We start from the raw sequence: 27451 nt of genomic DNA on the forward strand, positions 1-27451 counted from the left end.
CAGTAAGTTCAAGGAACTTTTGGAAGTTTTACTTTCACAAAAACGGCCTGTAGGAATCATCTTATGGTCAGCTAGATGACAACCTGCTGTTCACAGAAAATCCTAATTATGTGTGACGTGTTGATTGTGCGAGTTGAAGATTCTTTGCAGTAATATTAAAACCTGCCCTTCCCTCTCTTTCTAGACATGGTGCAGCTCGAGCAGTATGATGCCAGTCCTTCAGTGTCTGTGGAAATGGAGGCAAATGGGGAGGTAAACATTCCCATAATTATTCCTGACTACCTGTTCGTGTGGAAAGCGTTTGATGTATTCAGGATTATTTGAGACTTATTTGAGGGAGAAAAGGTGCTCTCTCAACAGACCGTTTCTCCTTACATGTCCCCAAAGAAATGTGTTCAAGGGGAAAGTAGATCTCAAAATTCAAAAGATGGTTCACTTAAAATACTAAACGCAGCAAACGATTACTGGAGTATGGAAAAATGTTATCAGAATAACAGTATTGCTTCTATTGTGTTGCTTTTGTCTTGCCCATGAAGAGCATTCTATTTCTGCTTCCTCTCCACAGAATAAAGCCCCACAGACTCTGACACCGACTCGACGGAAACCTTTTGAGAGTGATTTTGAAACAATCAAACTCATTAGTAATGGAGCTTACGGGTAAGAACAAGAGGCCATTGCTGAAGTTTTCTTTTCTCTTTATTGGCATTGGTTAGTAGTTTTTACAAAAGATTTGCTGTTTAACAAAGTATAAAAAACATTCTAGGCTGAGAATAACAAGACCTTGAACACAAGTCAAAGGTTTCCTTGAATCTATTGCATGCTGTATGTTCCACTCAGCCTTTTTATCAAACTATAGAAATGTGATTACATTAATTATGTCTTAATTGTCTTGTCGGAAACAAAATTCCTTCTTTTGATTAACCATTCAAAATACCCCCTCTAAGAAAATATTAGTTGAAGTATGGTTTTTAAATAATTACACAGCAGCATGTTTCCTTTGTCTACGTAATAGCTCAGACTGTCAGAAGAACAGAAAGCGGCTCACGGGGCGCTGCAGCCCTGTCGATGCCGTAGTGAGTTGGATTAGCATATGGTGAAGGGACTCCCTACTACTCAGAAGTAAAAGTAACTCTTTTAGAATCTGCAAATAGCCAATGAGCCACCCTCGTTTTTTTTCCACGTCCTCACTGACAACGTCCCATAACCGTCTTCTTGAAACCTTTTTACCGATAACTGAAGCTTTGTGTGTGTGTGTGTGCGTGTTGTTTTTTTTGACAGGGCTGTGTATCTCGTCCGTCACAAGGAGACCCGCCAACGGTTCGCCATGAAAAAGATTAATCGGCAGAACCTGGTTTTGAGGAACCAGATCCAGCAAGCTTTTGTGGAGCGAGACATCCTGACTTTTGCCGAGAACCCCTTCGTCGTCTCTATGTTCTGCTCTTTTGAGACACGACGTCATCTCTGCATGGTCATGGAGTATGTGGAAGGTAGAGTACAGAAAGGCTGCTGTGAGTGATCTGTGGTTGGACATTTGGCTCTTATCTAATCTGGAGCGGTTTACACTTAGTGGTAATGTTGAACGACATAGTAGGAAAAGGTCATCCAGGCAACACAAGTCGATGCCCATGTCTTTCTGTTTTTGTTTTTCATTAAGGTGGAGATTGTGCCAACCTGCTCAAGAACATGGGCCCACTACCTGTAGAAATGACACGGTTGTACTTTGCTGAGACTGTCCTGGCCCTGGAGTACCTTCACAACTATGGTATTGTGCATCGGGATCTCAAACCTGACAAGTGAGAACACACAAAGCGCTATATACAATATACAAAGTATTTCTCCCTTGAGAGTTGCATCTGGGTTTCTTGCATTCGCTTGCACAAGTCACTGAAAATGTGGAAAGCTCTGAAGTATATCACGTCTCTTGATGCTCATGGATTGCTTTGTGTTGTTCCTCCTCGCAGTCTGTTGATCACTTCTATGGGCCACATCAAGCTGACGGACTTTGGACTCTCTAAAATTGGCCTGATGAACATGACCACCAACCTTTGCGAGGGTCACATGGAGAAAGACACCAGAGAGTTTATAGATAAACAGGTGAGACTGCTTCAAAAGCAAAACAAAGTAACCAAATCATCGTTTTCTATGTAAGACACTCTCATAAATATGGGCGGCAGTTGTTTCTTTTCCCCCTAAAGCTCACCTGTGTCGGTCTGCTTGTGCAGGTGTGTGGCACACCGGAGTACATTGCCCCAGAGGTCATCCTCAGGCAGGGCTATGGGAAGCCAGTGGACTGGTGGGCGATGGGAGTCATCCTGTATGAATTCCTGGTCGGCTGTGTTCCGTTCTTTGGAGATACCCCCGAGGAGCTTTTTGGACAAGTTGTCAGTGGTGAGCGCTGAAATCAATCGTCAGAAGAAATAGTTAAAGACTCTGGACTTATTTGTGACGATGTCTTGGTTCCAACTCTGGATGAAAGAGAGGATTATTTTATTTTCTAATCTGTGCAGAAAATATGTAGTAAGTTATGTAAATTAAGTATAAATTCAGCAATTTGTGTCATTGCATACTTTTTTCTGTTACAATGTCATGTTGTTTATCAAAGACAGAGATGTGTAAATAATCCAGTTCTAGTTGAGACTATTTTGAGTACTAAAACTGGGCCTTTATTTCATGCACTGTGATACTCTATGTTGTCATCATTTTGTGGATTTCTATGTGGTGATTTATTTAGCTCTATTTCTTCTTGCAGATGACATCATTTGGCCAGAAGGAGACGATGCGTTACCTTTTGATGCTCAGGATCTGATCACCCGCTTGCTCAGACAGAGTCCTTTGGACCGACTGGGAACTGGTAATGATCAGTTTACTGCAGATTAACAGACTAAAAAGCCACATGGAGGTTTTCTTAGAATCAAATATGTTTGTAACAAAAAAACATTTTTAAACAAAATAAAAAATGGGATTTTCTAGTAAATACAATTGTTTTGGTAAAGTCTATAAAGTGCATATGTACCCATGTAAGAATTAATAGCTTACCTTAGTTTGGGGGAAATGCTTTAAGTAAGAGATACAGATATAAATTGCCCTTCATTTAATACATGTTGCCCCTTCATTGTCATTGAAGCAGCACTCTCGTTATACGTAGTATTTAATTGGCTGCGAAAAATGTTTGTTTGTAGGCGGCGCCTCAGAGGTCAAACAGGCCCCTTTCTTCCTGGGTTTGGACTGGAATGGACTCCTGAGGCAGAAAGCTGAATTCATCCCTCAGCTGGATGCGGAGGACGACACCAGCTACTTTGATAGTAGGTCACATTCTGAATTCAGGCTCAATGATTGGGTTTTCTCCCACATTGGACCAAAATACTGTTTCTACTAACGTCACAGGAACAAACCGCATTTATTGTGACGCACACAAGCCACAATTGTTGAATGGCAAATTGTCAGTCAGGGTTTTCTGTTATGTTTTTGAGTCTTGAGTGTCTTCTCCTGTTTCTGTTTTCAGCTCGTTCCGAGCGTTACCATCACTTGGCGTCTGACGAAGATGAGGAAACCAATGATGAAGAGTCTTCCTTGGAAATCAGACAGTTTTCTTCTTGGTCGCATCGCTTCAGCAAGGTAAGGCCCACGTGCTGGAACACAAGCTTCAAAGAGTGGTCAGTCCCTTTGGTACGGCAGAATCTTCCAGCTATACGTATGCAGATATACGTCTGGATATTTACTGCAATGATGTTCATCTTGAGGGTCCTGACAGACCAAAGCAGGTGTCTCTTTTTAGGAACAGATCCTCTTGAGATAGACCCTCATTTTCACTGCTACAGGTGTCCGACAGTCGACCCGTGCAGTCCTGGTCCTGGTTTCTCCAGGTCTCCCTTCTCTCCAGTGGGAATTTCTCATGAATCCGCATTATTTTGTCAGATTTAACGTGGATTCGGAGAAGCATTAACAATTACTTTATAGAAATAGCAAAACTTCTGTCAGATGGTACTTGTAAATTACACAATGGCATAAAAATTCCATTTCTTAATCAGTTAAAAGTTCTTCACAGTAACTTTAAGGATGTTAATATTCACATTGGAAAAGAATAATTGTCTCTGCTTGGACACAGTTGAGTAAAAGGTAACTATTGCCCACTGTTGAGATTACAAAGTCATATGTGTATCCGATATTGGAGGGTCTCTAGTGCTGCTCGATGGTGCGTTACATAATTTGAAAGTACTTCAGCTCTCAGCCCAGCTCTCTGCTTTACAACCTCTCTTCTGTTTAACCTTTCAGGTTTACAGCAGCACAGAACATCTGGCGACACCATCCAACTTGAGCTTCTCCTCTGACCGCAGCCACAGCGAGGAGAAGGAGGACCGTGGGGACATTGGAGGGTTGAGTTCCTACCTGAGCCAAGCAGAGGGCAGCGTGGAGCGCGCACATGCTGGACGCATGGCCAGGTGGGCACAAGTGACATCAAAAGCTGCTTTTATTTCTGTCCCCGCTTTTGTTCCAGTGCTTCTAGCTGGTCTTAAGGCTTTTTGTTGATTGTATTCTTGCATCTGTGTAAAAGCAGCAAGACCCAGTGTGGTGTTGTGTGATCTCCTTCACCAGTTCATTTACCCAATCCACCTTCCTCTGGCTGTTTTCAGCCTTCGTCCTCGGGCTTCCTCCAGCTCCTCCCAGTCTGAGAGGAGCTCCAGCCCTCTGGTGATGAGCAGCACCCACAGCCTGGAGACGATGCCTCGCTTTGCCCTCTCCACCGACGATGAAGGTAAATTCAGACTGACGGAATCTTTTTGAGTGTTTTCACTCAAGACATGTCAGCGGTTCTGTCAAGAGGCATGAACACATATCTACATGTTATTTACCTTTTTTTAATCTCCGATACCTGCAGCTGAGGTGGTCGTGTCAAATCTTCGGAGAATCAGGATTCGCAGCAACAGCACTGGAGCCAAACACTCGTCCCCAAAGGAGCCGGCTTGCCCTCGGCGCTTCGGTAACCAGCTGGAGACACCAGATAGACAGAGGCTTCCCTGTGGCGGGAAGCTTCCCAAATCCGCCTCCATCTCAGCCTTGTCTCTCATCATCACTACAGGTACAGATCGCTATCAACAACACATTGGCAATCAGTAGACGGAAATGGCTGAACCAAATTGTCTTGTTTGTCATCATGCTTGTATTTATCAGACATGCTTGTATTTAGAAAATAAATTGGAATTAGGGTGAACTGTAACTCAACATCTTTAGTTATTGAATGGTCAACATTCATTGACCATAATCTTGATTATAAAAAGAGTTTTTCTGAGCCAGAAAGCTGCGTTTTGTTCCATGGACTTATTTAGAGGGAAATGGTTTGTTTCAGACGACTTACCTGGCGGCCTCCAGCCCAGTCCCATCTCCCCGCGTTCTCTGTCCTCCAACCCTTCGTCCCGTGACTCCTCCCCGAGCCGGGACCTGTCTCTCAGCCCTTGCAGCCTGAGGCCTCCCATTGTCTTCCACACATCGGGGAAGAAGTGCGGCTTCACGCTGCAGGCCATCCGGGTCTACATGGGCGACAGCGACGTCTACACGGTTCATCACATGGTGTCGGTGGGTGTCGCCACAAATACAAACTGTGGTCTCTCCAACAAAACACACAACATTAACCAGCCCGCAGGCGTTTTTCAATCGCATGTGTCCCTCTCAAGTAAAGGACTTTACTCTGATGACAGAGAAAAACAATGTGGTTATGTAATGCTCAACATGAACTCCTCACACTCCCTGTGATGCTCTTTTAACAGAGTGTGGAGGAGAGCAGCCCAGCTCACCAGGCAGGTCTCCGCACAGGAGACCTCATCACCCACGTGAACGGGGAGTCTGTCCAAGGCCTGGTCCACCCTGAGATGATAGAACTGCTGTTGAAGGTACAGCAACATACTCACACTGCGATCGCAGGTCATCACTGTGTTTGACATTCAGTTTAAGGTTAGGTGGCATTTTATTTGTGTTGTTAACCCAAATGAATCACCGGTCACATCCATCAAAATGTCCAGAGTGGCAGTAAGGTGGCGCTTCAGACCATAGCACTGGAGAACACGTCGATCAAAGTGGGTCCAGCTCGAAAGACCAAACACAAAGGCAAAATGGCTCGTCGCAGCAAGAAGAGCAAGAGGAGAGATAACTACGACCGGTGAGAACCCGTTCTGTTGTTCTGCAGTGTTACTCATCGTTTGTTTGCTTTGTGAGGTTGGGAGCCGGTGAATGTTTGGAAAACATTTTTTGAACTGAAAAAGTCAATGCTCTGTCTCCCCCTAGTGTAAGGCACTACAAAGTCAAGCAACTGCTTAGGGGACTCTATGGGGGTTCTATTTTACTTTCAAGATTTATGTCAGTGCAGCTTTATGGTATATAGTACTGGTACCTTTCATTTGTTCATCCGTATCATGTATTTTTTATTTATTAATTTCAGGGCAATGAAATTATTGTTGAATTTGTGAAACTCGCAGAGATTCCTGAATACTCAGCCGGGCCATGAGAAAACACTATACTTTAATACTTGGAGTCCGTGCCAGTGATGAACTGCCCGTTCCGTTCTTCCTACTGTAGGAGACGAAGCATCTTGAAAAAGCTGTCCAAGCAGAGTACAGTGATGCACAGCAGTCGCAGCTTCAACTCAGGCCTCCACCACTCAGTTTCCTCCAGCGAGAGTCTTCCAGGCTCACCGACACACAGCCTCTCCCCCGGACCCTCCACACCCTGCCGGAGCCCCGCGCCCGATCATCAGGCTTTTGGTGAGCTCAGCTTCGCCTCAGAATTGATCATGATGAAATGGTTCCTGTGTTTATTGGCTCCACGGCTTTATTGGAGCATTATAAATCTCGTAACATCCACAGATATGTAACAGGGTGTTCGCAAGCGTACTAAAATATTGAGGTTTCTGCAACTTGTGACGCCCAATGTTTGAAACCGCTCTGCCTCTTTCTCCCAGACAATAACTCTCCTCAGAGCACGTCTCCTTGCTCCAGCTCCCCCAGTTCCCCCGCTGCACACATCCGGCCCAGCTCCCTCCATGGCTTAGGCTCCAAGCTGAGCACGCAACGGTACACCAAGGTGGGTCGCCGCAAGTCCACCAGTAACATCCCCCCCTCGCCGCTGGCATGCAACTCGTCCTCCACCCAGCCTCTTTCGCCACAGCGCTCTCCCTCTCCGCTGTCGGGCTTCGCCAAAACCCTTCACGGCTACCACGGCAAAACTCTGTCCCCACCTACCATCGTGAGACACGTCGTCCGGCCTCGCAGTGCCGAGCCACCTCGCTCCCCTCTTCTCAAGAGGGTACAGTCGGCAGAGAAGCTGTCCGCCGGGTATCATGCCGACAGGAAGTCGTACACGCCGCGCAGGCACACGCTGGAAGTGCCGTTTTACTGTGAGGGAGACCTGCTGGGCGACTCCGAGGCCGAGGGTTTCTGCGGAGGCTCCTACGCTGGGCCCGATCTCACCAGGCTGGGGGGGTATATCGGAAGCCAGAGACTGAGGGACTCTGGGTTGGAACGATCCGAGCAGCTGGTCGTGATGCGAAAGCTCAATCTGTCAGAGCGCCGGGACTCGTTTAAGAAACAGGAGGCGGTGCAGGAGGTGAGCTTCGACGAGCCGGAGGAGAAAACCAGCACCGCGGTTACAGTGACCCCCACAGCTCCAGGAGCCCAAACACAAAACCAGCAGCCGCACAGGACAAACTGGCAGGTCACCGGACCCCAGAACAGCGCGGAGCTGGAGCCTGAAGTGCCAGTGGTGAGGAGGTTCACACTGGTCCCCCAGATCGCCGTGCAGGGCTCAACGGAGAGCGAGCAGGACGAGTGGGAGCCGTGCTCAGACGGAGAGGACACCTACGAAACCGCAGAGCTGGAGGCGTGCGTCACTTCATCTCCGACACAACAGGCTGGGCTTCCTCCTGGTGACCTCAGCCGCAAGCCGGTAGCAGAAACCTCCTCCACTTGTCTTCAGGTCGGACCGTCGGCAGCGTGCAGAGAGGAAACTCCACAAAAGGGACATCAGGGAAAATGACCCCTCACCACTGCGATCAGTTCAACGGCTCACGTCTTTTCTTTCAAGTCTTTCAGAAGTTGTAAACTCATTTACAAACTCTAGCTAAGAAAAGTTGGAAACAATTTTACTTGAATTTTTTATTTGTAAATATTTGGCTACGGGCATTGCAGACGTTTGGGTATTTATTAGATTTGTCAACTATGATGCGTTGATAACAGTGGAAGGGGGAAGTCGTCAATGGTTGAATTGCCACGGTCAGCATTTTCTATCACAAAATGTTGTTTTATGTCTTTTGACTGGATCGTTTTTGTATAAATGTCTATTTTTTTGAATGAATTGTCGCAGAACAAATGAGTTTGATAAAGCAGGGTGTAAGTGTTGTATGACCAAAAGGTACACCGATTAAATCTTTCTCTTGAGTTTTTGGCTCAACGGAGCAGTGCTGTAACAGATTAACGGCGTAAGGAGTGACCTTTGGGTTCACGCTGTATAGAGACACGGTTGATTTTAGTCATTTTCTGAACTATTGTTTGCAGCTTTGCTTTGGCAGAAACGTTCCTACCAAGCACTATTTAGCATCAAGGTAAAATAAATGCAGAAGTTTGATAGTTGCTTAAAGCTGGGACGCTTTGCACAGCTGGAATGATTCCACTTTGCGCGTGTCACACAAAACTTGTAGTATTGGTGGAGAACTGAGCAAAACTGTATTATGATTGTCTGGTGGAATACCCACATAGAAAAAAAAAAATCAGTTTTGGTACATCTTTCTCTGACATTCGTGGAAACAAAAGAAAAATAGTTCTTCCATTTGCGTATTGAACATGTTCCTTACAGTGTGAATTAATGGTCAGTTTTTTGTAATTTTTTAACTGGTCAGTGCAGGGTAATATTTTACACTAACTACAATCTGTCATAGAGCTGCAGCTGACTCAAAAGGGGTATTATGTGCCATGATATCACTTCAGCGTCTTTAAAGCCATATCCTTGAAGGCAGAAGTTAACTCACTTTTTAACTCACTTTTTTTTTTACTGGTATTGCAATCTTAACAGATGTTAAGATTTGAAGCCACTGATGAAGCTCTGGCTGTTACAGATCATGACACTCAATATAAACTTAGTATGATGCCATAGTCATAGGGGCATCTCAGATATATATTTTCATCCCCACTTTGACATCAGTAGATTGAAATTCAGCATGACTTTTTTTTTTTTTCTACTCAAAAAACATTAAAGTAAACTCATTGAAGTCTTTGTTTTCTCCAGAGAGTGAAGGGAAATAACATTTTGCTCAAACCATATTTTTTGTTTTCTTTTTTTTAAATAATAAAACGTTTTGTACCGGGGGGACGGGGGGGATTGTAATAGACTGTATTTTTTTTTTTGGAGCATTTGTCTGGAAACTGTAGCTTTTGTCTTTTTCACATGAGCATGTAAGAGACACCATGCATACAAGACCTGTTGCTACTTAATGTACTGTGTAGTGATGTTTACATCAAGGAGAAACGTGCACTATTGTATTTGGTAAGTGAATGTTAAAGGTAAATTGAAAATGGCAGAGGGAACCCCTCACATTGCATCCAAACCCAGGGCTTCTCTGAACAAATGTTTTACGTCTTTGTAATGTAAACAATTTGATGTATATTTTGATAATGATGTGTAGAATTTGAACGTTTTGGGGGGACACGATATGCACAATTTCAGGCACCAGGATTTTTCGAAGTCTAACTTAAATGAATAAGCTGTTACTATCTTGGATGTTTATTATCTTATTTATCGGTGGCTGGCTTTTGTACCAAGTTTCTCCTTCTGTTTCTGAAGCATCAGAATTATTGATGATTACTTAAATCCTTCTTCCTCTTTAAATCTCATGATGACCTTTTACAGATTGCTTTCGTTGCGTCAGTGAAAGATTATGTCGCTGAATGGCTCCGTTATTTTTGTAGTCTGTCAGAATTGTTTACATTGAGCAAACATGCTTTGTACTGTACACACGTTTTATATTCTGTGGCTGTATATGATGAAGCTAATGTCTTTGATACCTTTAAACAAAACAACATTCAAAGAAGTAACAGCTGTTGTGAAAATGTTCAGAGAGTTATTTAGCAACAAACTGAAGCATTAGGTGTTTTTACATACACTTAAGTAACTATTTTGAAAATCTTGATGTGTAAAGGAGAAATGCAGTTTTATTAACTGGGAAAAGGGATGAGAGTAAAGGGAGGGGCAAAACTAGATTTCCGCTTGAATTTCTGTGCCACTTTTTTTCACATGTGCACATTTGCATGAAAAATATTTCATATAGGGAAATGAATACGGTATAAATAAAGCAACTTCTGTCTGTGTAAGTAAAATAATGGGTTACAAGTCAGACAAACTAAAACTGCTGGTATAACACTATTAGTCACACTGCAAGGGACCGCCTGTACTCTAAACTGTACTGTAGAAAGGCCCCAATCCTTAAACACATAACTTATGAAATACGGCAAGCGTTCTCTCAAAGTGATTCAGGAAAAAACTTTGCAGTGCATGTAAACACAATTTCTCAGAATAACCAAGTTTCTAATGTGAATGTAAATGTAGTCAATGCTTGATTCATCGCTACTGGTTGGAAGCCAGTTTGGCGCCTACAAACACACCCGACTTTGATGTGACAGCTGTAGGATGCAAGTTTAAAACAACATCCAGTGGAGGTCAGCATAGATTCTCAGCTGGTGTTAAACTTGCTGTTAAAGAACTAACTGGCAGATTCAATTGTTGTACATGTGTTCTGGTGTGGACTCGGTTCACTGCATGCTGCATGAGACAAGCACACCTCTGTAATACTTGATCGCATGGTATACCGGCGTTGTAGCCCTGTGCTGCGTTTTCCCTTGCAACAAATAAAATTTGTATTTCTCTTTTCCTCATCCAAAATCTGATTCCTCTATTTTTTAATGTCCTTCATCACATAGAGATGTTTTATTTTTATTGTAGTGCCCTAACTATAATTCTATATGATTGAATTTTAAACGAGAAGCTTTTTTTAAATCTAAAACTGCTCGTTTAAATTTCACGGCGGATTGATGGAGTTGCATTTCACGAATATTATCAATAATTTAATGTGAGTCGGTTTTACAATGTTTTGTGACTGTGCGGTTTCTCTTGGGAACCGCAAGGTGTCGCTAACGTGCGCGCGCGCACGTCGCATTACGACTCATACCACAGAAGAAGTCCAGTGTCCTTCACAACAGCTAACATGGCGACTGCTACCAAAATCATCCAGAGGCTCCGTAATTTTCTGTCAGGGGTGAGAGACACAACCACAAACAAACTGTACATGCATCGTAAAAAATATTGGAGATTATCACTTGGTCATTTTTGGCGAAAAAACCTTTCTGAACCGGATTGAATCAGCTGACGGTAGTGGTTCATGCTAGCTAACGTTAGTTTTTCAGCGCTAGCCTGAGTTGGTTGACAGCTAACGTTGACTTAACGTTAAGTTAAGTTAACCTTACATGTGCCTAAAATATTTAACAGCAAGTATGTTTACGTAGTTTTTCAGCACTGCTGTTGTTGTTTTCCAGCATGACTTGCAAAGCAAACTGCAGCTGAGATATGAGGAAATTGCAAAGAGGTAAGACGTCATCCAAGACCGCTGTATAAATGTAACGTGAGGTTCTTCGCCAGTGCAACAGACTAAAGAGTGTAATTGGTTGTTGGAACGTGTACAACCAGACGCCCCCACTAGACTTTATTTTTGGAGAGGTATGAAAGAATTAATCAATCTCTTGCAGCCTAAAAGTGGTCTAGTTTCTGCATGCAATGCTCTCAGCACCTGCCTGAGTTTGCACTGTTTCAGGCAATCTAATGAAATGTTTCTGACTGTGTTCCAAAGCTTTAAGTTCACACCTATTTTAGTTTGTTCAATGGGCTCTCAAGATCATGGATATTCCATCATGTTGCCTCTCCATGAAATCGCATGCCTTAATACACTCAAAACAGAGAAGCAATGGAGCTGTAAAAACATTGTAGTAAAATCCATGTCATCACTTCTGGATAGCTTGAAGTAGCTGTTATCACTGCAGAGACACCATCACATTCTGATCACAAATGTTTTTCTACAGGACGCAGCCACCGCCCAAGCTGCCAGTGGGCCCGAGCCACAAGTTTGCCGGGAATTACTACTGCAACCGAGATGGACGCAGGGAGTCCGTACCCGCCACAGTCATCATGTCTTCTCAGAAGGCTCTGACCGCTGGCAGGTACGTGGGTCCAGGGCTTTTTTGTGTACTGTGATTTTTTTGTATTATCATTAGATAGGAAAGCTGCTCTAATGCTTTAATGTTTTGACACGGTGTCTGCTAATGGGCGACTGTGCCTTCCTGCTTTCATTGTGAAGTCAAACAACTGGATTGCATACTTTTACCCCCTGTTCAATGACGCCTGTTTGTAGTTAATGAGTGTCGTTGTAATTATCTTCACCCTCCTAATCTTTTAGTCAAGTTGCTGAAGTCCCAAAGCTTCCAGTGACGCCGGGTCCCGTATATAAGGAGCCCCAACTCTCCACAGACCAGCCATACCTCTGAGCAGCAGGATTAAAGCCCCCAGCATCCACAACCTAATTTCTTCATCTGAACCTGATGCAAGTGTCTGTTGTACAATGTGAATAAAATGTGTTCTATTTAAGATTTCAGTGGTTATTGTAGTCACACTTCATTATGAACTGAACACATATGAAATAGATTCTGAATCATCAGTGTGAATTAATTTGTGCAATGTGTATTTGTTTTTTATCAAAACACTGTGTGGGAGGTGAGTCTTATGGCAGAGAGGACCAGATGTTTGTCAGTGCAGCAGCTGGATCCTCCGTGAGAGGAATGCCCCAAAAGACAAGGACGTATACGCTCTTTGAACTCACTGTTCTCGCCAATGAAGCATTACAGTCTCTCAAAAGTCTCCAACACAGTTTCATCTGTCCCAATTGCCCGTAGTAAAAGTAAAGTTTGAGAAGGCGTGATCTTCAAACTACAGACTTCAAGGTATCACTACTGACTAACAACTGTGCTCAGATTGTTTAAATTTATTTCTCAACAGGCGTGTTCCGACTGCTCCGCTGACATTTCGACAAGACTTCTTTTGAGTTTGGAGTAGTGACAAACGTACAAGACTGAAACCAAAGATGAGGCAAATGTGATTGGAAACAGCTGTGATGGCGGCAAACATTAATATGCATCGATAAATTAACTATTTAAAAGGTGAGCCGTTTGAATCCAAGATGTGTATTATATCCTATAATATATGTAGACTAACTACTAGAGAATGTTATAAGTGTTTCAAGGTTATACTGACACACTCAGCTGCTACTCACAGTGCAATAAATACACTAAAAGAGGTTTAGGGGAGATTTTGAAAACTAGATGGATAGAAAATGAGGGTCTGACCTACAGGTAGATTTCCTGTTAGCCAGCTTTTCCTCTCACGTCGCCTAGCAACCTGCTGCCGTAAAGGCAAACGCCTTATATAAAACGCACAGCTGGCGACGCATGATTAACAGTAATGAATTCAAATCGTATATTCAAATACATTTTGAGGTCATTTAAAATTGGTAATGCTAAGTACTTTTACCTGAAGGTCATGCGGCAATTCTGAGTCAGAGGAGATCAGTCCAGACAGTCAACAAAAACAACAACAGCGAAATAAACGCCAGGAAACGTGTTTGCAGACTCTGGAGTGGCGCAGCTTCACACGCAGAATCCGCTCTTGCGTCATATTTCCGCGCCTCGTGGGTTCGCTGCGATTCCGCCGTGGAGGACATCGAGCATGGGACACCTTGCAGGTTTATTATTTGTACTCACGCCTTTAAGCTGGTGTCCAACTTGGGGTAAGAGGCTGAAGTGACGCGTGGCGACATTTGAAGAGCTCTCATTGGATGTGTTTTTGTATTTGAATGGAAGTTTTCGTACTCGTGAGTTCACAGTCGAGCAGACCTGTCAGTTTGAGTGACGGCTGTTTAGCGTGCAAACGCACGCAACTTGCACATTTTTGCTAAATGCATTCGCGAAATATGCGAATAAAGCTAGAAAGTTGAAAAGGAAAACATGAGATGGTTGTTGTGCATCAACTGATCTCTGTGCATCGCATCGTTACATCAGACTTTCCTTTTGTGACGTAAACTGTCAGTGTAACGAAACCCAGTGAGGACCAGTTAAATGAGATTTATATCACATCGCGTTCCACTAAATATGATATCATTTAATTTGAGAATAAAATCTTAATTCCTTTAATTTCTGAAATTAACTTTAGGTTTAACACATTTATCATAATGTATGACCATTGCATAACCATGTCATTTTAGTGTTTGCCAATTGTTTGTGTGTGTATGTATTGATAATTTACCTTTTTTTTTTAATAAAACATAACATACAAGTTGTAACCTCTACACTTCTTCTCTCCTTTTCCTGATATTGAATTATGATATTGTCCTCTATGATGCCTGTGACTGTCTGACACCGAACACGCTCGGTGAATCGGTTTGTGAAGTTTCAGGTGCTGCGGTTCATTCGGTGCCCGCCTGCCACCAGCAGCAGGAGTTCAGGTGTAGCGATGGTTCGTGCATCCCGAGACCGAGGTTGTGTGACGGGCACATCGACTGTGAGGACGGATCGGATGAACATCGCTGTGGTGAGCATGTTGTGGACAACATGTCCTAATCCACACCTACACACACGCGCACAAGCAATATGTGTGTAGTGTAAACAAAAACAATGCACCTCCTGATAGTTGACAGTACCTTTTCAGTGTAATATAAAACAAAAGATGAGATTTCAATAAATACAAATTTTAACAGGAGAATGGATTTTCATATGAATCGACCGGTAGTTTGTTCAATATACGTTGTAAGTCAATAATGCATCCTGCTTCTCCATGCAGACACCTCGACATCTAAATTAAACATAAACTCTGGGATTTTCTAACTAGCAATTCCCCTTTTTAATTCGAGCGAGCTAGGTTGGCCGATGGATGATTGTTTTGACAATGGTAAAGGTTAAAAGACGGACATAATTCGGTCCTGACTCACATGTGAAGTACCACAAAAATGACAACAGGGAACAGAAGTACGGTTTCCACTGTACCTTTTAATTTATACACTTTCCTTTAAAAAAAAACACGCAATGGCAAAGCCTTGTCCACACTGGCTGGGGACCAGTTGATAAAAGGTGATTATTTTCCCAGTTTCTCCTCAATTAGAGGCCTCACAAACATCGATTAATAGGTTCACACAGTCACCATTTCAATTTTTTTGTTGCACTTTTACCCACATTTGTCTTATCCAGCACACAGTATCGTTTAACGCGGCAAAAAATACCGTTGGAGACCTTTGTCGCGTAATCCCAAGCAAGTGATTAGACTTTGAAATCTCATTCCGGAGCGATTTGATGTTGAGCATGAACCTGTCCGGCATTCGCAAAAAAGGAAGGCCTGCAGGAGGAGGGTGGACTGAACATAAACCCTGTGGATGTGAGGAATGCCAGCAGGTTAGGATATTGGCAGCGTTGCTTGAGACTCGAGACTCGGAAAGTTGCTGGTTTGAGTAGCAGCCAGGAGAATGTGGGAAGCAGGGCTGCGCTCTCCCACTGAGAAGTGCAATAGATAGTGGTTTTACTGGTACGCATAGGGAGAAGAGCAAATTGATAAAACAAGATGAAATGATCTGTTGTTGATCATAAAAACAATCTAAGGCCCTTCATTCAGATTAGAATAAAGTTGGTTGGTGTTTTTTTAATAGGACATTTTGTGCTGTAAAAGCATCACTGCTCCAATGTAATGATTCTAATTACTGTTCAATTGCTGGACTCTTAAAACAAACATTTCTGACCGCTTATTTTATCCGATACATTTGATATTCTGTAAAAACAAATACTACATTGCCAAATGCATATCAATATTGCCGCTATACACAACTTCATACCCTGATTGAGTATTTTTTTCACATTGCTCACATCAAACCAAGCTAAAGAGCTGGATGGTTCTGATCTTCCTCTGAGGGGCTTTGCTTATGAATTTATGTGGTTCGCCCCAAAACCGCCCCAAAAAATCTTCTCCTGAACTAAGTTCTCTCTGACGTGACCTCATTTTTTACAGGTCACCTTTCGTGTAAGCAGGATGAGTTTGCCTGCCGCAGCGGGCGGTGCATAGCTTCACGCTTCCGCTGCAATGGGGTGGACGACTGCGGCGACTGGAGTGACGAGGCCTCCTGCCCGAACTGCAGCGCCCCCGACTCCTTCTCCTGCGGGCCGTCCGACGTCTGCCTGCCCAGCAACAAGCTGTGCGATGGGCGGACCGACTGCAGGGACGGACGGGACGAGGCTCGACCGGCGTGTGGTCCGTCTCAACCCCGCCCGCAGACGTCTCCGACGTGCACGCCGTCCGAGTTTCACTGTGGAGACGGGCGCTGCATCCGCCAGACCTGGAGGTGTGACCACTCACCAGACTGCTCCGATGGCAGCGACGAGGACGACTGTGGTCAGTGACAGGGTTTGACTTCTCCTCCTTACGTTAGCAAAACCAAAGGAAATCTGTGTGAAGTACACGATAGAAAAAGGTCAATCTTGTGCAAACAATTCTTTGTACTTTGGTTTTGAGCCTTATTTCGACGTGATTTGGGCTATTAAATCCAATAAGGGGAATTCCCAATTGTACTGCATACACAGAATGTTGTACTATTAGTTTGGTAAAGGCCCTTTCCGCTCCAGTGCAGAAAGCCATAAATGGTTTTCCCAGTGTGGTCCTGATCTCAACCCCAACCAGCAGCTTCCAATCCAACTAAAGGCAGCAGTGTGCTCGAGCACCTCCGAAATCGACTCCTCAAAGTTACTGATGCTGCTGTTCACATGAAAGCCACAGAGGTACAACGGTGTGGAGGGGAGGAGGTTTTAGCTGCTGTTTGAACATCCAACAAGTTCTTCTGTTGTGTACTGAAATGTGACGCCTTTAATGCTCCTGTGGCTGAGAACAAATTATTCTTGGTGAAGGTCTTTTCTCCGTGATTTTGGAATGATATTCTTAACAAACGCATACTGCAGTCGACCACCCACACGTCGTACTTGATTTGACTAATCAGTCAGCAGAGGGCACTGTGACACGGCTCCATACTACGCCTCGCCCTGGCAGAAGAGGCTTCACACATCCTCCAGCTGTTTACATGTATGACAATGTCAGTGATTTAAGAACTAATTCTAATATTTATGCATTTGTCTTTGGTTGGGAGTGTCATCAAATTCCTGTGTTGAGAAACACTGTTTGGGTTTGAACTTGTTCAGTTCTAAAAAAATGTTTCATCAACCATGTAATCCATGAAGCTGAAATATAACCAGCAGATTAGTCATTACCTATATGTGGAAGAGTTGGCTTATCCTTAATGACAAAGCATACTTATGGCAATGTTTACATTTTAACCTGAGTAAATATAAAATGCAGCATTACCTATTTATGCGAAATTGTCTTTTTTTCTCAAATGCCAGTCGACATCTAAAACAAATTTTGTTTTTTTGTGCTTTTGTTACGATCTAATCTCGGCCAAACGGGTTATCTGAAGTGCAACATGCAGCATGGGAATTGCACTCGTCTGGTCTGTACCACCCCGCCCTTGCCTCGGTCTGTTTTCGACACACTTATGTCTTTGTTTAGGTGTAAGTTTTGCTTCGGTCTTCTTTCAGCACTCAAAACTTGACACTTAAGAGAGGTGACATTTCTTAATAACTGCCCGATGACAGAGAATATGTCAACACATATCTTCTGTCACACCATCCAGAGTCAAATGTTTGTCGAAAGAGAAACTAAACTTTGTTAATTATGTAAAATGGAAGTCCACCAAAGAAGACAACAACTTGTGAAATGGTTTAGTGGTGTCAAAACATTTAAAGAGGAGCTCTCTTTTGCTTCTTATCTTTAACATATCAGTTTACTATTTAACACTCAGAATTAAACGGAAAGACCACATATTTTCTGCACAAGGTTTCTTAAAAGATAATGTGTTCTAATAAATAATACATAAAAAATGAACTGTACCAAGACAAAATGTGTGGTTGTAGACCCAGATTGTTGCTTTGAGTTTGATGAATGGTTTCCTAATGAATGTAAAAATGGACCCGATGATGAAACTTCAGATGTCTTTCACATATTTGATGATGTTTATTCGCTAAGAACATAGAAGTTTGTTATGAAATATTAGTATTACTCGTCATCCTCTCACTAAAGTAAATACAGATTTATTTCTTGTCAGTGATTGTGTTAGTATGCCAAATCGACTCATCTGCAATTTATCCAGCTACTTTTTCAGATGGAATATTTTAAGTTTTTTGAACACAGGGACCAAACACATTCCTCAGTAAACAGTTAAAAGAAACAAAGAAATTGGAAAAAAACATTGCTTTCTTTTTTTATTGTATATTTGTTTATTTTTTGGAATGCCATAAATATAACAAACCGACATTTAAAAAAGTCTCCATATTTATCAAGCTTTCCTTGTGTGATTCCATCAATGCTGATCTAATGTTGTTTTTTGCAGATCAGAACGAGTGCCAGGTTAATAATGGCGGCTGTTCTCATCGGTGTGTGGACCAGCCGCTGGGTTTCCACTGCGACTGCCCCAGCAGCATGAGGCTGGTCGGGGACAGCCAGTGTGAGGGTGAGCATGACGGAGCAGCTCGCTACCTCTTTGGCATCACTAGTGACAGACATCTGTCCTGACCTATCGTCATTTAGCATCAACATTTTTTCACCGTCCAATGCAGCATTTTTGAAACTTCTTACTCTTTTCGCATAGAGGTCGACCCGTGCCTGGCGAGCGACATCTGCGACCAGCTGTGTGTCCACAACAACGGCAGCCTCCCCTGTGACTGCACTGAGGACTATCAGATGAATCTGACAACCGCGGAGTGCAAGGCCAAAGGTGAGTGTCACGGTGTGGTTTAATTTACTGTCTTATTTTGTAGTTTTCTGCTTCTTGTCTCCCTGGGTAACTTCACTTCCTGCCTTGTCCTGTCATCGTCTGTGATTGTCTCATCGTTTCCACCTGCACCTCCCTAGTGTATTTAAGCAGTTTGTCTCTTGTGTCACTTGTTGCGTCATTGTCTTTTGTCCTGGATGGTCCTCGGTCCTGCCTGCCTTTTCCCCCCTGGTACTTGTATGTGTTTTTGCCCGTTGGCCTTTTGCGTTTTTGCATTTTGACTATTAAAGTCCTTTTTGTTTCCCGCAAACTCTGCATTTGAGTCCTGCCTTTTTCCCCACGCAACATCCCTGACAGTGAGAAACAAATTACAAGAGCAATTTCTATTCTGCAACTGACAACGCAAAGGTTGTTTCCCTTATCACAGAGTGTGTGTGTGTGTGTGTGTGTGTGTGTGTGTGTGTGTGTTTTGTGTGTGTTTTGTGTGTGTTTTTGTTTCAGGGGAAGCGGCTCAGCTTGTTTTCACCTCTTCTAAAGGAGTACAATTGATAAGCATCACAGGCTCTGGGTACAGGGAACCAGCTCCACATTTACTGGGACCCGGGCCAGTGGCGGCTTTGGCCTCTAACCGAACACTGTACTGGGCCAGACAAGGACAAAGTTCTCTATACAGGTAACCGGGGGGAGCTGAATTTCCCAAACACAGCTTTATATTACCGTACAAAGATAAAGCAATGTTTGAGGTATGTGAAAGGCATGGCTCCTGTTGAACATCCTTAATCCAAATGCAGAACTCCATCCATCCAGGCTAATTGGTTAAATAATTGCCTGGATAGATGGTCTCCTGGGTCTCTTCATTGCTGGCTGGAATGCCTCCACAGGTGACTTAGTTTTTTATTAAGGACAGTACCACAGCGTCTTAAATATAGTGACTTCATTGGTGTCTTTAGAAATGAACACAAAGGGATTCTGTATTGACTCATGAAGCCTGGATTATTTTATAACGGATTATTTGGCTATTGTTTTGATAACCGACCGCTGCCAGTTCAGTGTTTCCCTTCATTATAACCGGTGTGCGACCTCCCGGACGCCGCAGTCTACCCAATCAATGGGAACAACATGTGTGTACTTCCTCCGACTTGAGTCATTTAACCGTCACTGGACAAAACCAGTTGAGTTGATACTCCAACTTCTACACAAGTCTTTTTAAACTCTGGTATCTGTACTTCTACTTGAGTAAGGAATGTGAATACTTTTGACAACTCTGTTAGTCATTGAGTAAAAAGTTGAAACAGGAATAACAAGAGAATCAAGTAACGAGGAAAAAACCTGCACATTTTCTGTACAAACATGCAACATCCTTTACAGAAGCCAGGCCCACTTCACATTGTTAGTGCATTCATATTTGAGGTTTGTAGTAGCAGGTTGACTTTTCTGAGATTACAACCATAATGGGACAAAAATACTGAACCCAATGAAGTCATGTTTGGTCTTACTCGGTATTTGAAAGCATTGGATGGATTGCAGACCAATTTGTGTTTAAATTCCTCCACCCCTAAATGTTTTTCAGAGTCTCAGTGGATGGTAAGACCGAGGATTCGGTGTTCGTGCTGAAATTTCAAGGTTCAGTTTCGGGCCTGGCCGTGGACTGGATCCACCAGCTCCTCTACTGGACCAGTATGGAGACTGGATCTGTTAACGTTGCCCTGCTGGCTGGTTCTGCTCAGCGTCCGCTCATCACAGGACTGGACAAACCCTGCGCGGTGGCTGTGCATCCTCTCAAAGGGTAGGATGGCCCTGGACTTTGTACTGTTTGTATAGTTAACCGCATTATCAAGGAGTTTCAGTTTAGGTCAGCAGGACTTTTAAATTGCTGGTCATAGATTGTTGCGTCAAGATCTTTGGATTACAATTAATAACTTAACAAATATTTACTTCCCTGAGGTTTAAAACACAGCCTCTTCAATTAAGTTTAGACATTTTACACGAATATTTCATAGAAAAGGTGCAAATGAAAGAAATACAATTTACGAGTAACTTTTTAAATGCATTTCAAGGCAAAATTGTTGTCACAAAAACATCATGAATGTGAACCTGGGGAAACATGTCTCAGCTTCTCGGACCATCAGCACCGGTTCCCCCCAAGGCTGCGTTCTTTCCCCTCTGCTCTTCTCCCTGTACACCATCAGCTGCACCTCCAGTCACCAGTCCGTTAAGCTCCTGGAGTTTGCGGATGACACCACCCTCATTGGACTAATCTCTGGTGGGGACGAGTCCGCCTGCACGTGGGAGTCTGACCATCTGGTGTCGTGGTGCAGCCAGAAGAACCTGGAGCTCAACGCTCTAAAGACAGTGGAGATGGTTGTTGATTTCCGGAGGAACAGAGCCCCACCCTCCCCCATCACCCTGTGTGACTCCCCCGTCACTATTGTGGATTCCTTCCTTTTTCTGGGCTCCATCATCACACCAGGACCTGGGGAGAAGTGGGAGCTGAACATCAGCTCCATCACCAAGAAGGCTCAGCAGAGGATGTTCTTCCTGAGGCTGCTGGAGAAATTCAACCGCCAAAGACCATGCACTTCTACACAGCCATCATGGAGTCCATCCTCTGCTCCCCCGTCACCGTCTGGTACGCTACGGCCACAAACAAGTCGAGCCCGGCCCCTACAAGGGCAGGCTGCGAGCGGGTGATCGGCTGCAATCTGCCGTCCCTGCAGGACTTGTTCGCTTCCATGACCCTGAAGAGAGCTAGAAACATTGTTACCGACCTCTCTCACCCCTGACAAAATCTGTTTGTCCCCCTTCCATCTGGCAGGAGGCTGAGGTCCATCAGGACTAAGACGGCACAACATACAGTTTCTTCCCATTGTCAGTCGGGCTCATCAGCAGAGCTTGGTCCCCCACTGACTGACTCTGACATCCCACCGGTCACTTTCTTCACACTGCACACGTCACTTTCACTTTTCACTTTCAAAACACTGGTGCACTTTATTTAAAATTTTAACTTAAAAAAAAAAAACTTTTATTCCTTTATTTTTAAACTAACCCATTTTATTATATTGTATTTGATTCCTCTTGCACTATGTTGTTTTGTTGTCCATTGTCATACTGTCTGCTGTCATGCACCAACCGACAAGTCAAATTCCTTGTATGTCTGACATATTATTGTAATAAATGTTTCCTAATCCCTGATCATTTGTGTGTTTGTTTTCTCAGGCTGCTCTTCTGGGCTCAGTGTGGCAGCTCCCCGAGGATTGAGAGGTCAAGCTTGGACGGAAATGACAGGATGTCTGTCGTTGTTTTGTCATTACGCCAGCCTGTCGCTCTCTCTCTGGGTACGTTCTGCCTCTGCTTTCCCTTTTTTAAAACCCCAACATTTGTGTGTATTTGTGTTTTATCTTCGCAAACGTCATCAGGACTGATTTCCATCACTCTTAGCAATAGTCATAGGGGCCGATTGCCATCACGATCCAGTGGCGCTCAATATACGTATCGTTTCCTAGACATGCCTCGTCAGCTGCTGTACTGGGTCGACCGGGGAATGAGAAGCATCTCCAGAGTAAATCTAGAAGGCCATCATCGCAAAACAGTGGTAGAGTCCAATGGTTATCTGGACCGGCCGTTCGGACTGGCTGTGTTTGAGGTAAAATAAACCCGTAACCGCCCAATAATGAAATGGAGAATGTGTCACCACCACTGTGCCGCGAATCCCATGACAGTATGAAGGACAAATGGAAGGCCGGGCTCGACTTGTTTGAGGGGCTGCAGGCCACAAGTGAAACCTTAGAATTCACATAGAACACAAGCACTCGTTTTTCTTCTTTTCTTAAAAGAAACCGGTTTGCTACGCGCACAAAGGTTAAGTGCTCAAAATGGAGCCCAAAATAATTTGACTTTTTGACCCATCACTTTTCTCATATGCCAAAACCCTCCCAGCTGTGTCTTTGTGTCTTGTAATGCGATAACTCTTGAGAAACGAGCCCCTTAGTTCATGGTTTTAGTGATTCCATTTTTGCCATGAAATAACATCAGTGCTCCGTCGGCCTGTTCTGCCTCAGAGTTTTGTATATTGGAGCGAGGAAGTGACTCGCTCCATCTGCCGAGCCAGCAAACACAACGGCGGCAACCTCCAAGTGCTACTTTCAAACATCACCTCACCGGGCGGGGTGCTCGTCATTCAGCCCGTTCTCCAGCCAAAAGGTATTTGAGTAAAAAGAAATGAAAGACGTACATGTTCATTTAAGCTGAGTTTGTGCCTTTTGACCTTTTTAGAGTTGGAGCGAAGTATCTCGCTGTGAGCGATTTCTCTCAACTGATCCTTCTGGTCCTGGTTCTTAGGACCTCCTTCTAAATGCGGACTAACAGCCACGGTGTGTGCGCATGGGTGTGCTGTGGACTCGCCTACCGAGTGTCTGAAGTTCAGCTGCACTCATTCAGACGCGACGTTTGCTGGAATCCTCTCTCTTATCAGTAAGAACTGTAAAAAAAAAAAAAAAAAAAGGCACTTTCCTGTCACACATGGAGAATACACACAAGTCAGGAGCACAGATGTGGCGTTCACGCTCTCTGGGTCATTTAGAGGTCAGGAATAGTTGTATAGCCTACTGTACAATGACAATGTAGCCTACATACTGTATCATTTAATGTTTCTTTCAGTATGTAAAGAAGTCAGTAAAGTGTACTGTAATGATTGAAAATAATCTTTTCATTCATAACAGCCACCTATTTGTTTGTCCTGTGAGAAGAGACCTTTGGATCAATATGCTGACGTCTTTAGGTATACGGTCACGTCCGCAGAGGCTACAAATTGAATGGTGTGTGTGTCCTTCCCAGTGTTTCTCAGTGTGCTGCTGGTGGGGATGGCTGTGTGGTGGTGGAGAGAGGAGTTCAGGCCGTCCACATCTCTCACGGAGCAGAGCTTCTCCCTCAAAGAGTCCCAGGACCCGCTCATCACCCAAGGGCCACATGCAGGTCAAGGTAAGAGACGTTTGCACTCAAACTCAAAAAGAATTAAAAGAAAGCAAACACACGCACCGTCACTTGTCTTCAGACAGGAGATACCATTCTATCAGCTTTTGAGTGATTCTTTCATCCCTCACTGGTTCTCCTTGACCTCAGTGTGATGTTGGATGAATGAAGTAACTGTTGCAGATTCTCCTTCTCTGACCTTAATTTGTCAAAAGTCCAGGCTGCACTAGTTTTCTCACAGTAGAGGTATCTGTGCTGATTTGTTAACATTTGCAAAAACAAACCGTCTTCTACTAAGGTTTAATGTTGATGCCACTCATTTTATAGCTATTGAAATTTGACACCAATTATGTCTAATTATATAAAATTATGTTTGTTAATGGTACAATAAGTGTCTTTGGTATTTAATTTCTTTGTTAATTACAAAATAAAATTATTCTATCATTTGGGTTTGCCACTTCACACCTTCGTCACTGTAGTGACAGCAACCATAACTTGAGTTTAATTGTCATTTTTTTTAATTTTGAGAATTGTCCCTATAGCACAGCAGAAATAGTTATTAGTATATCAAATTCATCCTGAGGTAAACTTTAAATTCCATAGCAAACAATCCCACAGTCATTGAGACATTTTACTCAAAACATTGAACACCTGTTTCAAAACCCACTCCATCCAAAGTGCAGACAACCTGTCAGTGGATCACCAAATTCAGTACGATTTGTCCTCCGGGGGCCGCGAACGACCAGCAAATAGTTGTTGGGAAATGTTATTCAGATAACTGCTGGCAGTGACCGTGACGCTCTTCCCTTTCCTGACTCACCACATTTCCTGCCTTTTGTGCTCCCAAGCTTTTGACAGGATTCGAAAAGATCCTTTCGTGTTCCAGCTTTTAAGAAGACAGATTTGTGTGTCTAATGAATGTGCTAACACAGCATTTGGCCCCGTTGTTCTGAACCCCACCCCCCAAAAAGCTGTAAATCTAAGAGGAAACACTGCTAGTGAGACTATATTCTAAACTAAAGTTTGTTCTTAACCTGTTACTGTTTATTCAGCTTCCCATCAGGTTGAAGGCTTATAGTGGTACAGTGTCGACTAAGCTGCATGTTTCTCTTTTCCAGGAAACTCTGCTTAAGCTGGACTTGGATGTTAAATGAAGACTGTGTGGCACGGATGGCCACCAGACTTCCCGACTTCACCCGGTGCCGCCTGTACCCCGCGCACTGACATCAGGTCTGCCGGTAAAAACAAAAACAAAAGAAATGACATGCTGGTAAATAACGTTGGTAAATGAGTTCAGGTGGCTTTCAAACTAACTTCTGTTTCGAAGAAGCTTTAGTTTGAACGTTGGTGCCTTTAGTTGTTGTTTGATAAATTATGATTTTTGTTTATTCTTTTGAGCAATAATTTCACATTTTTGCGAGTAAGCGCAATTACGCCTTGTTTTACGAAGCCTTCTTTGAGCTATCTACCACAGCAGACTACTATGACTATGTTCTAACTATATTACTTTTTTTTTACTCTGTCTTTGGCAAGTTGCAACTTCTGCTTTAATCCCACGGGTTATAACTCTGTTTGTCTTCCTTTTTATTGGTTGCCTTGCCCTTTGCCTGCAGCGAATCTGGGGCAGGGTATGCACACAACCGGCAGGAAAATGTAATACAAAGTCAGAAGCCGGCAGTGAGTTTAGTGTTTCAGCATTAATGCTCCTGTGACCTCTATTTTTTTGCAGTCCAAAAGGTATACTTGAAGTGGCCTTTAAAAAGTTCAGGCAATAGAACAATACTGGTTCTCAAAGGGGACTGCACATCTGGAATTGTGTCATTGTAGCGCTCTTGGATAAAGCATTAATCATTAATCTAATGCTAAATATGTCCGCTTTGTTGAACCCAGACCAAGCAGTTTTTTGTCTTATTCGGCAAATAAGCTGGAAATTATTAATTATTAAGGAAAATAAGCTGGCACTGCAATGGGTAACCATGTGTTTCGTTTTCGTTTGTTGAATTTGTCCCTGAGGTTTGGTTTTTGCTCTGTAGCACGGAGCCTGTGTGTGAATGTTTGCTTGATCAATCTGCCTGTTGACTCAGTGTTTTTTTTTTTTGTTTTGTCTTTTTGTTCGACTTATTTAAATCAATCTGCCGGAGATAATTCTGTGCTCAAACTGCTGAATTGTGTGGTATTTATTTATAACAAAGGTTTTTTTTTATTTTCGATCAGCATCACATCGTGTAATCTTTTAGTTGCACAAGGGGTAGAAAATGTTAAATACTGTAAATTTTAATAAAATTAAGTATTTTCATTGTATCGTTGTTGAACAATGTGTCCTCAAAAATATAAAGTGTTACTGTTAGGTTATAGTTAAAAACCACGAACCCTGCTGATTACACCAGAGAACAATCACAGCACGAGAAACAAAGACACTCAGTCGACTTGTGAGTTTTACTTGCTGCAAGGGGAGCCTGGTCAAGAATCTTAAGAGTACTAGACTCTTCACTCGATCACAGCCGACTCAGACTAGACTTCCCCATGCAGTCTCCTTTTATTGAGGTAGTGAACTATGTAAGCATGATGAGTCGACACTTGTTTGTTAAAAAGGTCAGTAGTACAACAGTAGTAACAAAAGGCATTGTACACCAAACTGGGTATGTCGACTTTATGTTTAAGACATCTTACGCACACACTCATTCACCTGCGTAAGCTAACGTATGAGTGTGTGCAAATGTGTTCCTCCCATACAGGAAGTTGTTTTTCAGTTTGGTGGAGAAAATACAGCGGAGTCTACAGTTTCCTGTTTAAACACAATAGAACAGGATATGAAACGGCATATTGTGTAAGCACAACAAGAGGTATTCCCTATTATAACAGTTACTGCGTCACATCGACTGCAACAAAGGCCTGTAGTTGATTAACCACTGTGTGAATGCAATTATCTGACAAATTCTAGTTTTATTTCCTGCTCAGGAAAAAGGTTTGAGTCTCCGTTTCATTCTAAAACGTAATAATGAAGCATTTATATTTGTGTTAAATTAGTGTCCTCAAGGATTGTTAATCTGGTATTTGACCACACCAGGGTCTCTGTAGCTGAGGGGGAACAAAGACGTCCGTCCTCCATCTCTGTTGAACTTTGTAAGGAGATGATATGCCGGTGACTAAAGAAGAGTTTGGTAACCAGTAATCAAAGCAATTTGTAAGAAATTAAATCCTCCATTTATTTTCATAAAACATCCAGAATGAAGTGATTCCTTCATTAAAATAAGAATCATAAATCATGGAACAAAATTGCCCAAAGGTTTTAATAAAGGAACCACTGAAAGAATTAAGTGTGCATTTACAGGAGCTGTGGGTGAGAAAATAATATCCATGGACAAAGGAATCTTAAATAATTATGTTACAGGTGCGTCTACTAAAAATGACATATCTAAAGGAAGGATTCATTGTCGTAAGTCTGTCTTAGTCAGGTTAGGAAACTCTACAGGGCGGTGTTATCTGTTGTTTTTTTCAACATGTGAATCCGCTAAAGAACCAAGAGTGTAACCAACAATGTCACCTTATGGG

General features: G+C 43.1%; 3 protein-coding genes and 1 long non-coding RNA gene across 9 annotated transcripts in view; 3 read left to right on the top strand and 1 right to left on the bottom strand.

The window, feature by feature from the left end:
- Positions 1 to 10917, top strand: part of mast3b (microtubule associated serine/threonine kinase 3b) — a 28341-nt gene extending 17424 nt beyond the window's left edge. For all 5 annotated transcript variants that reach the window (XM_078108261.1, XM_078108262.1, XM_078108259.1 and 2 more), the window contains 17 exons: positions 185 to 252; positions 566 to 657; positions 1279 to 1487; positions 1655 to 1793; positions 1962 to 2094; positions 2223 to 2388; positions 2750 to 2851; positions 3180 to 3302; positions 3503 to 3615; positions 4273 to 4439; positions 4632 to 4753; positions 4877 to 5077; positions 5345 to 5571; positions 5763 to 5885; positions 6015 to 6151; positions 6568 to 6752; positions 6950 to 10917. In XM_078108261.1, the coding sequence (XP_077964387.1) occupies positions 185 to 252; positions 566 to 657; positions 1279 to 1487; positions 1655 to 1793; positions 1962 to 2094; positions 2223 to 2388; positions 2750 to 2851; positions 3180 to 3302; positions 3503 to 3615; positions 4273 to 4439; positions 4632 to 4753; positions 4877 to 5077; positions 5345 to 5571; positions 5763 to 5885; positions 6015 to 6151; positions 6568 to 6752; positions 6950 to 8022 (3380 nt within the window). In that variant the 3' untranslated portion in view covers positions 8023 to 10917. The remainder of the gene's footprint in view (positions 1 to 184; positions 253 to 565; positions 658 to 1278; positions 1488 to 1654; positions 1794 to 1961; positions 2095 to 2222; positions 2389 to 2749; positions 2852 to 3179; positions 3303 to 3502; positions 3616 to 4272; positions 4440 to 4631; positions 4754 to 4876; positions 5078 to 5344; positions 5572 to 5762; positions 5886 to 6014; positions 6152 to 6567; positions 6753 to 6949) is intronic.
- Positions 679 to 13741, bottom strand: LOC120824337 (uncharacterized). Its single transcript, XR_005712930.2, has 6 exons — positions 13609 to 13741; positions 5354 to 5525; positions 3037 to 5087; positions 2786 to 2881; positions 2201 to 2395; positions 679 to 2043 (listed from the first exon to the last, which is right to left on the bottom strand). It is a non-coding gene; the product is annotated as an uncharacterized LOC120824337 (long non-coding RNA).
- Positions 11126 to 12669, top strand: ndufa7 (NADH:ubiquinone oxidoreductase subunit A7). The gene is made up of 4 exons (XM_040185099.2): positions 11126 to 11290; positions 11568 to 11617; positions 12108 to 12245; positions 12482 to 12669. The coding sequence occupies exons 1-4, from the start codon at positions 11240 to 11242 to the stop codon at positions 12567 to 12569; spliced, it is 327 nt and encodes a 108-aa protein (XP_040041033.1). The 5' UTR covers positions 11126 to 11239; the 3' UTR covers positions 12570 to 12669.
- Positions 13734 to 26198, top strand: LOC120824335 (low-density lipoprotein receptor-related protein 8). Of its 2 annotated transcripts, none has more exons than XR_013468609.1 (13): positions 13734 to 13864; positions 14524 to 14664; positions 16126 to 16506; positions 18551 to 18670; positions 18809 to 18934; positions 19433 to 19604; positions 20502 to 20717; positions 22148 to 22266; positions 22435 to 22574; positions 22990 to 23131; positions 23204 to 23401; positions 23765 to 23908; positions 25018 to 26198. XR_013468609.1 is itself a non-coding variant. In XM_040185098.2 (13 exons), exons 1-13 carry the CDS (start codon positions 13804 to 13806, stop codon positions 25029 to 25031), a joined length of 1908 nt encoding a protein of 635 aa, XP_040041032.2. In that variant the 5' UTR covers positions 13734 to 13803; the 3' UTR covers positions 25032 to 26198. The 2 variants fall into 2 exon arrangements, 1 of the variants encoding a protein (XP_040041032.2); XM_040185098.2 differs by having other exon boundaries at positions 23270 to 23401.
- The last annotated feature ends 1253 nt before the right edge of the window (positions 26199 to 27451 follow it).

This window comes from Gasterosteus aculeatus, chromosome 8 (assembly GCF_964276395.1).
Source record: "Gasterosteus aculeatus chromosome 8, fGasAcu3.hap1.1, whole genome shotgun sequence".
NCBI lineage: Eukaryota > Metazoa > Chordata > Actinopteri > Perciformes > Gasterosteidae > Gasterosteus > Gasterosteus aculeatus.

Coding starts and splice junctions, on each gene's coding strand:
- LOC120824335 (XM_040185098.2), top strand. CDS start 13,804: ATGGGACACCTTGCAGGTTTATTATTTGTACTCACGCCTTTAAGCTGG. Junction 14,665..16,125: donor ATCGGATGAACATCGCTGTG/GTGAGCATGTTG, acceptor CATTTTTTACAG/GTCACCTTTCGTGTAAGCAG. Junction 22,267..22,434: donor GCCTGTCGCTCTCTCTCTGG/GTACGTTCTGCC, acceptor ATCGTTTCCTAG/ACATGCCTCGTCAGCTGCTG.
- ndufa7 (XM_040185099.2), top strand. CDS start 11,240: ATGGCGACTGCTACCAAAATCATCCAGAGGCTCCGTAATTTTCTGTCA. Junction 11,618..12,107: donor TATGAGGAAATTGCAAAGAG/GTAAGACGTCAT, acceptor GTTTTTCTACAG/GACGCAGCCACCGCCCAAGC. Junction 12,246..12,481: donor AAGGCTCTGACCGCTGGCAG/GTACGTGGGTCC, acceptor CTAATCTTTTAG/TCAAGTTGCTGAAGTCCCAA.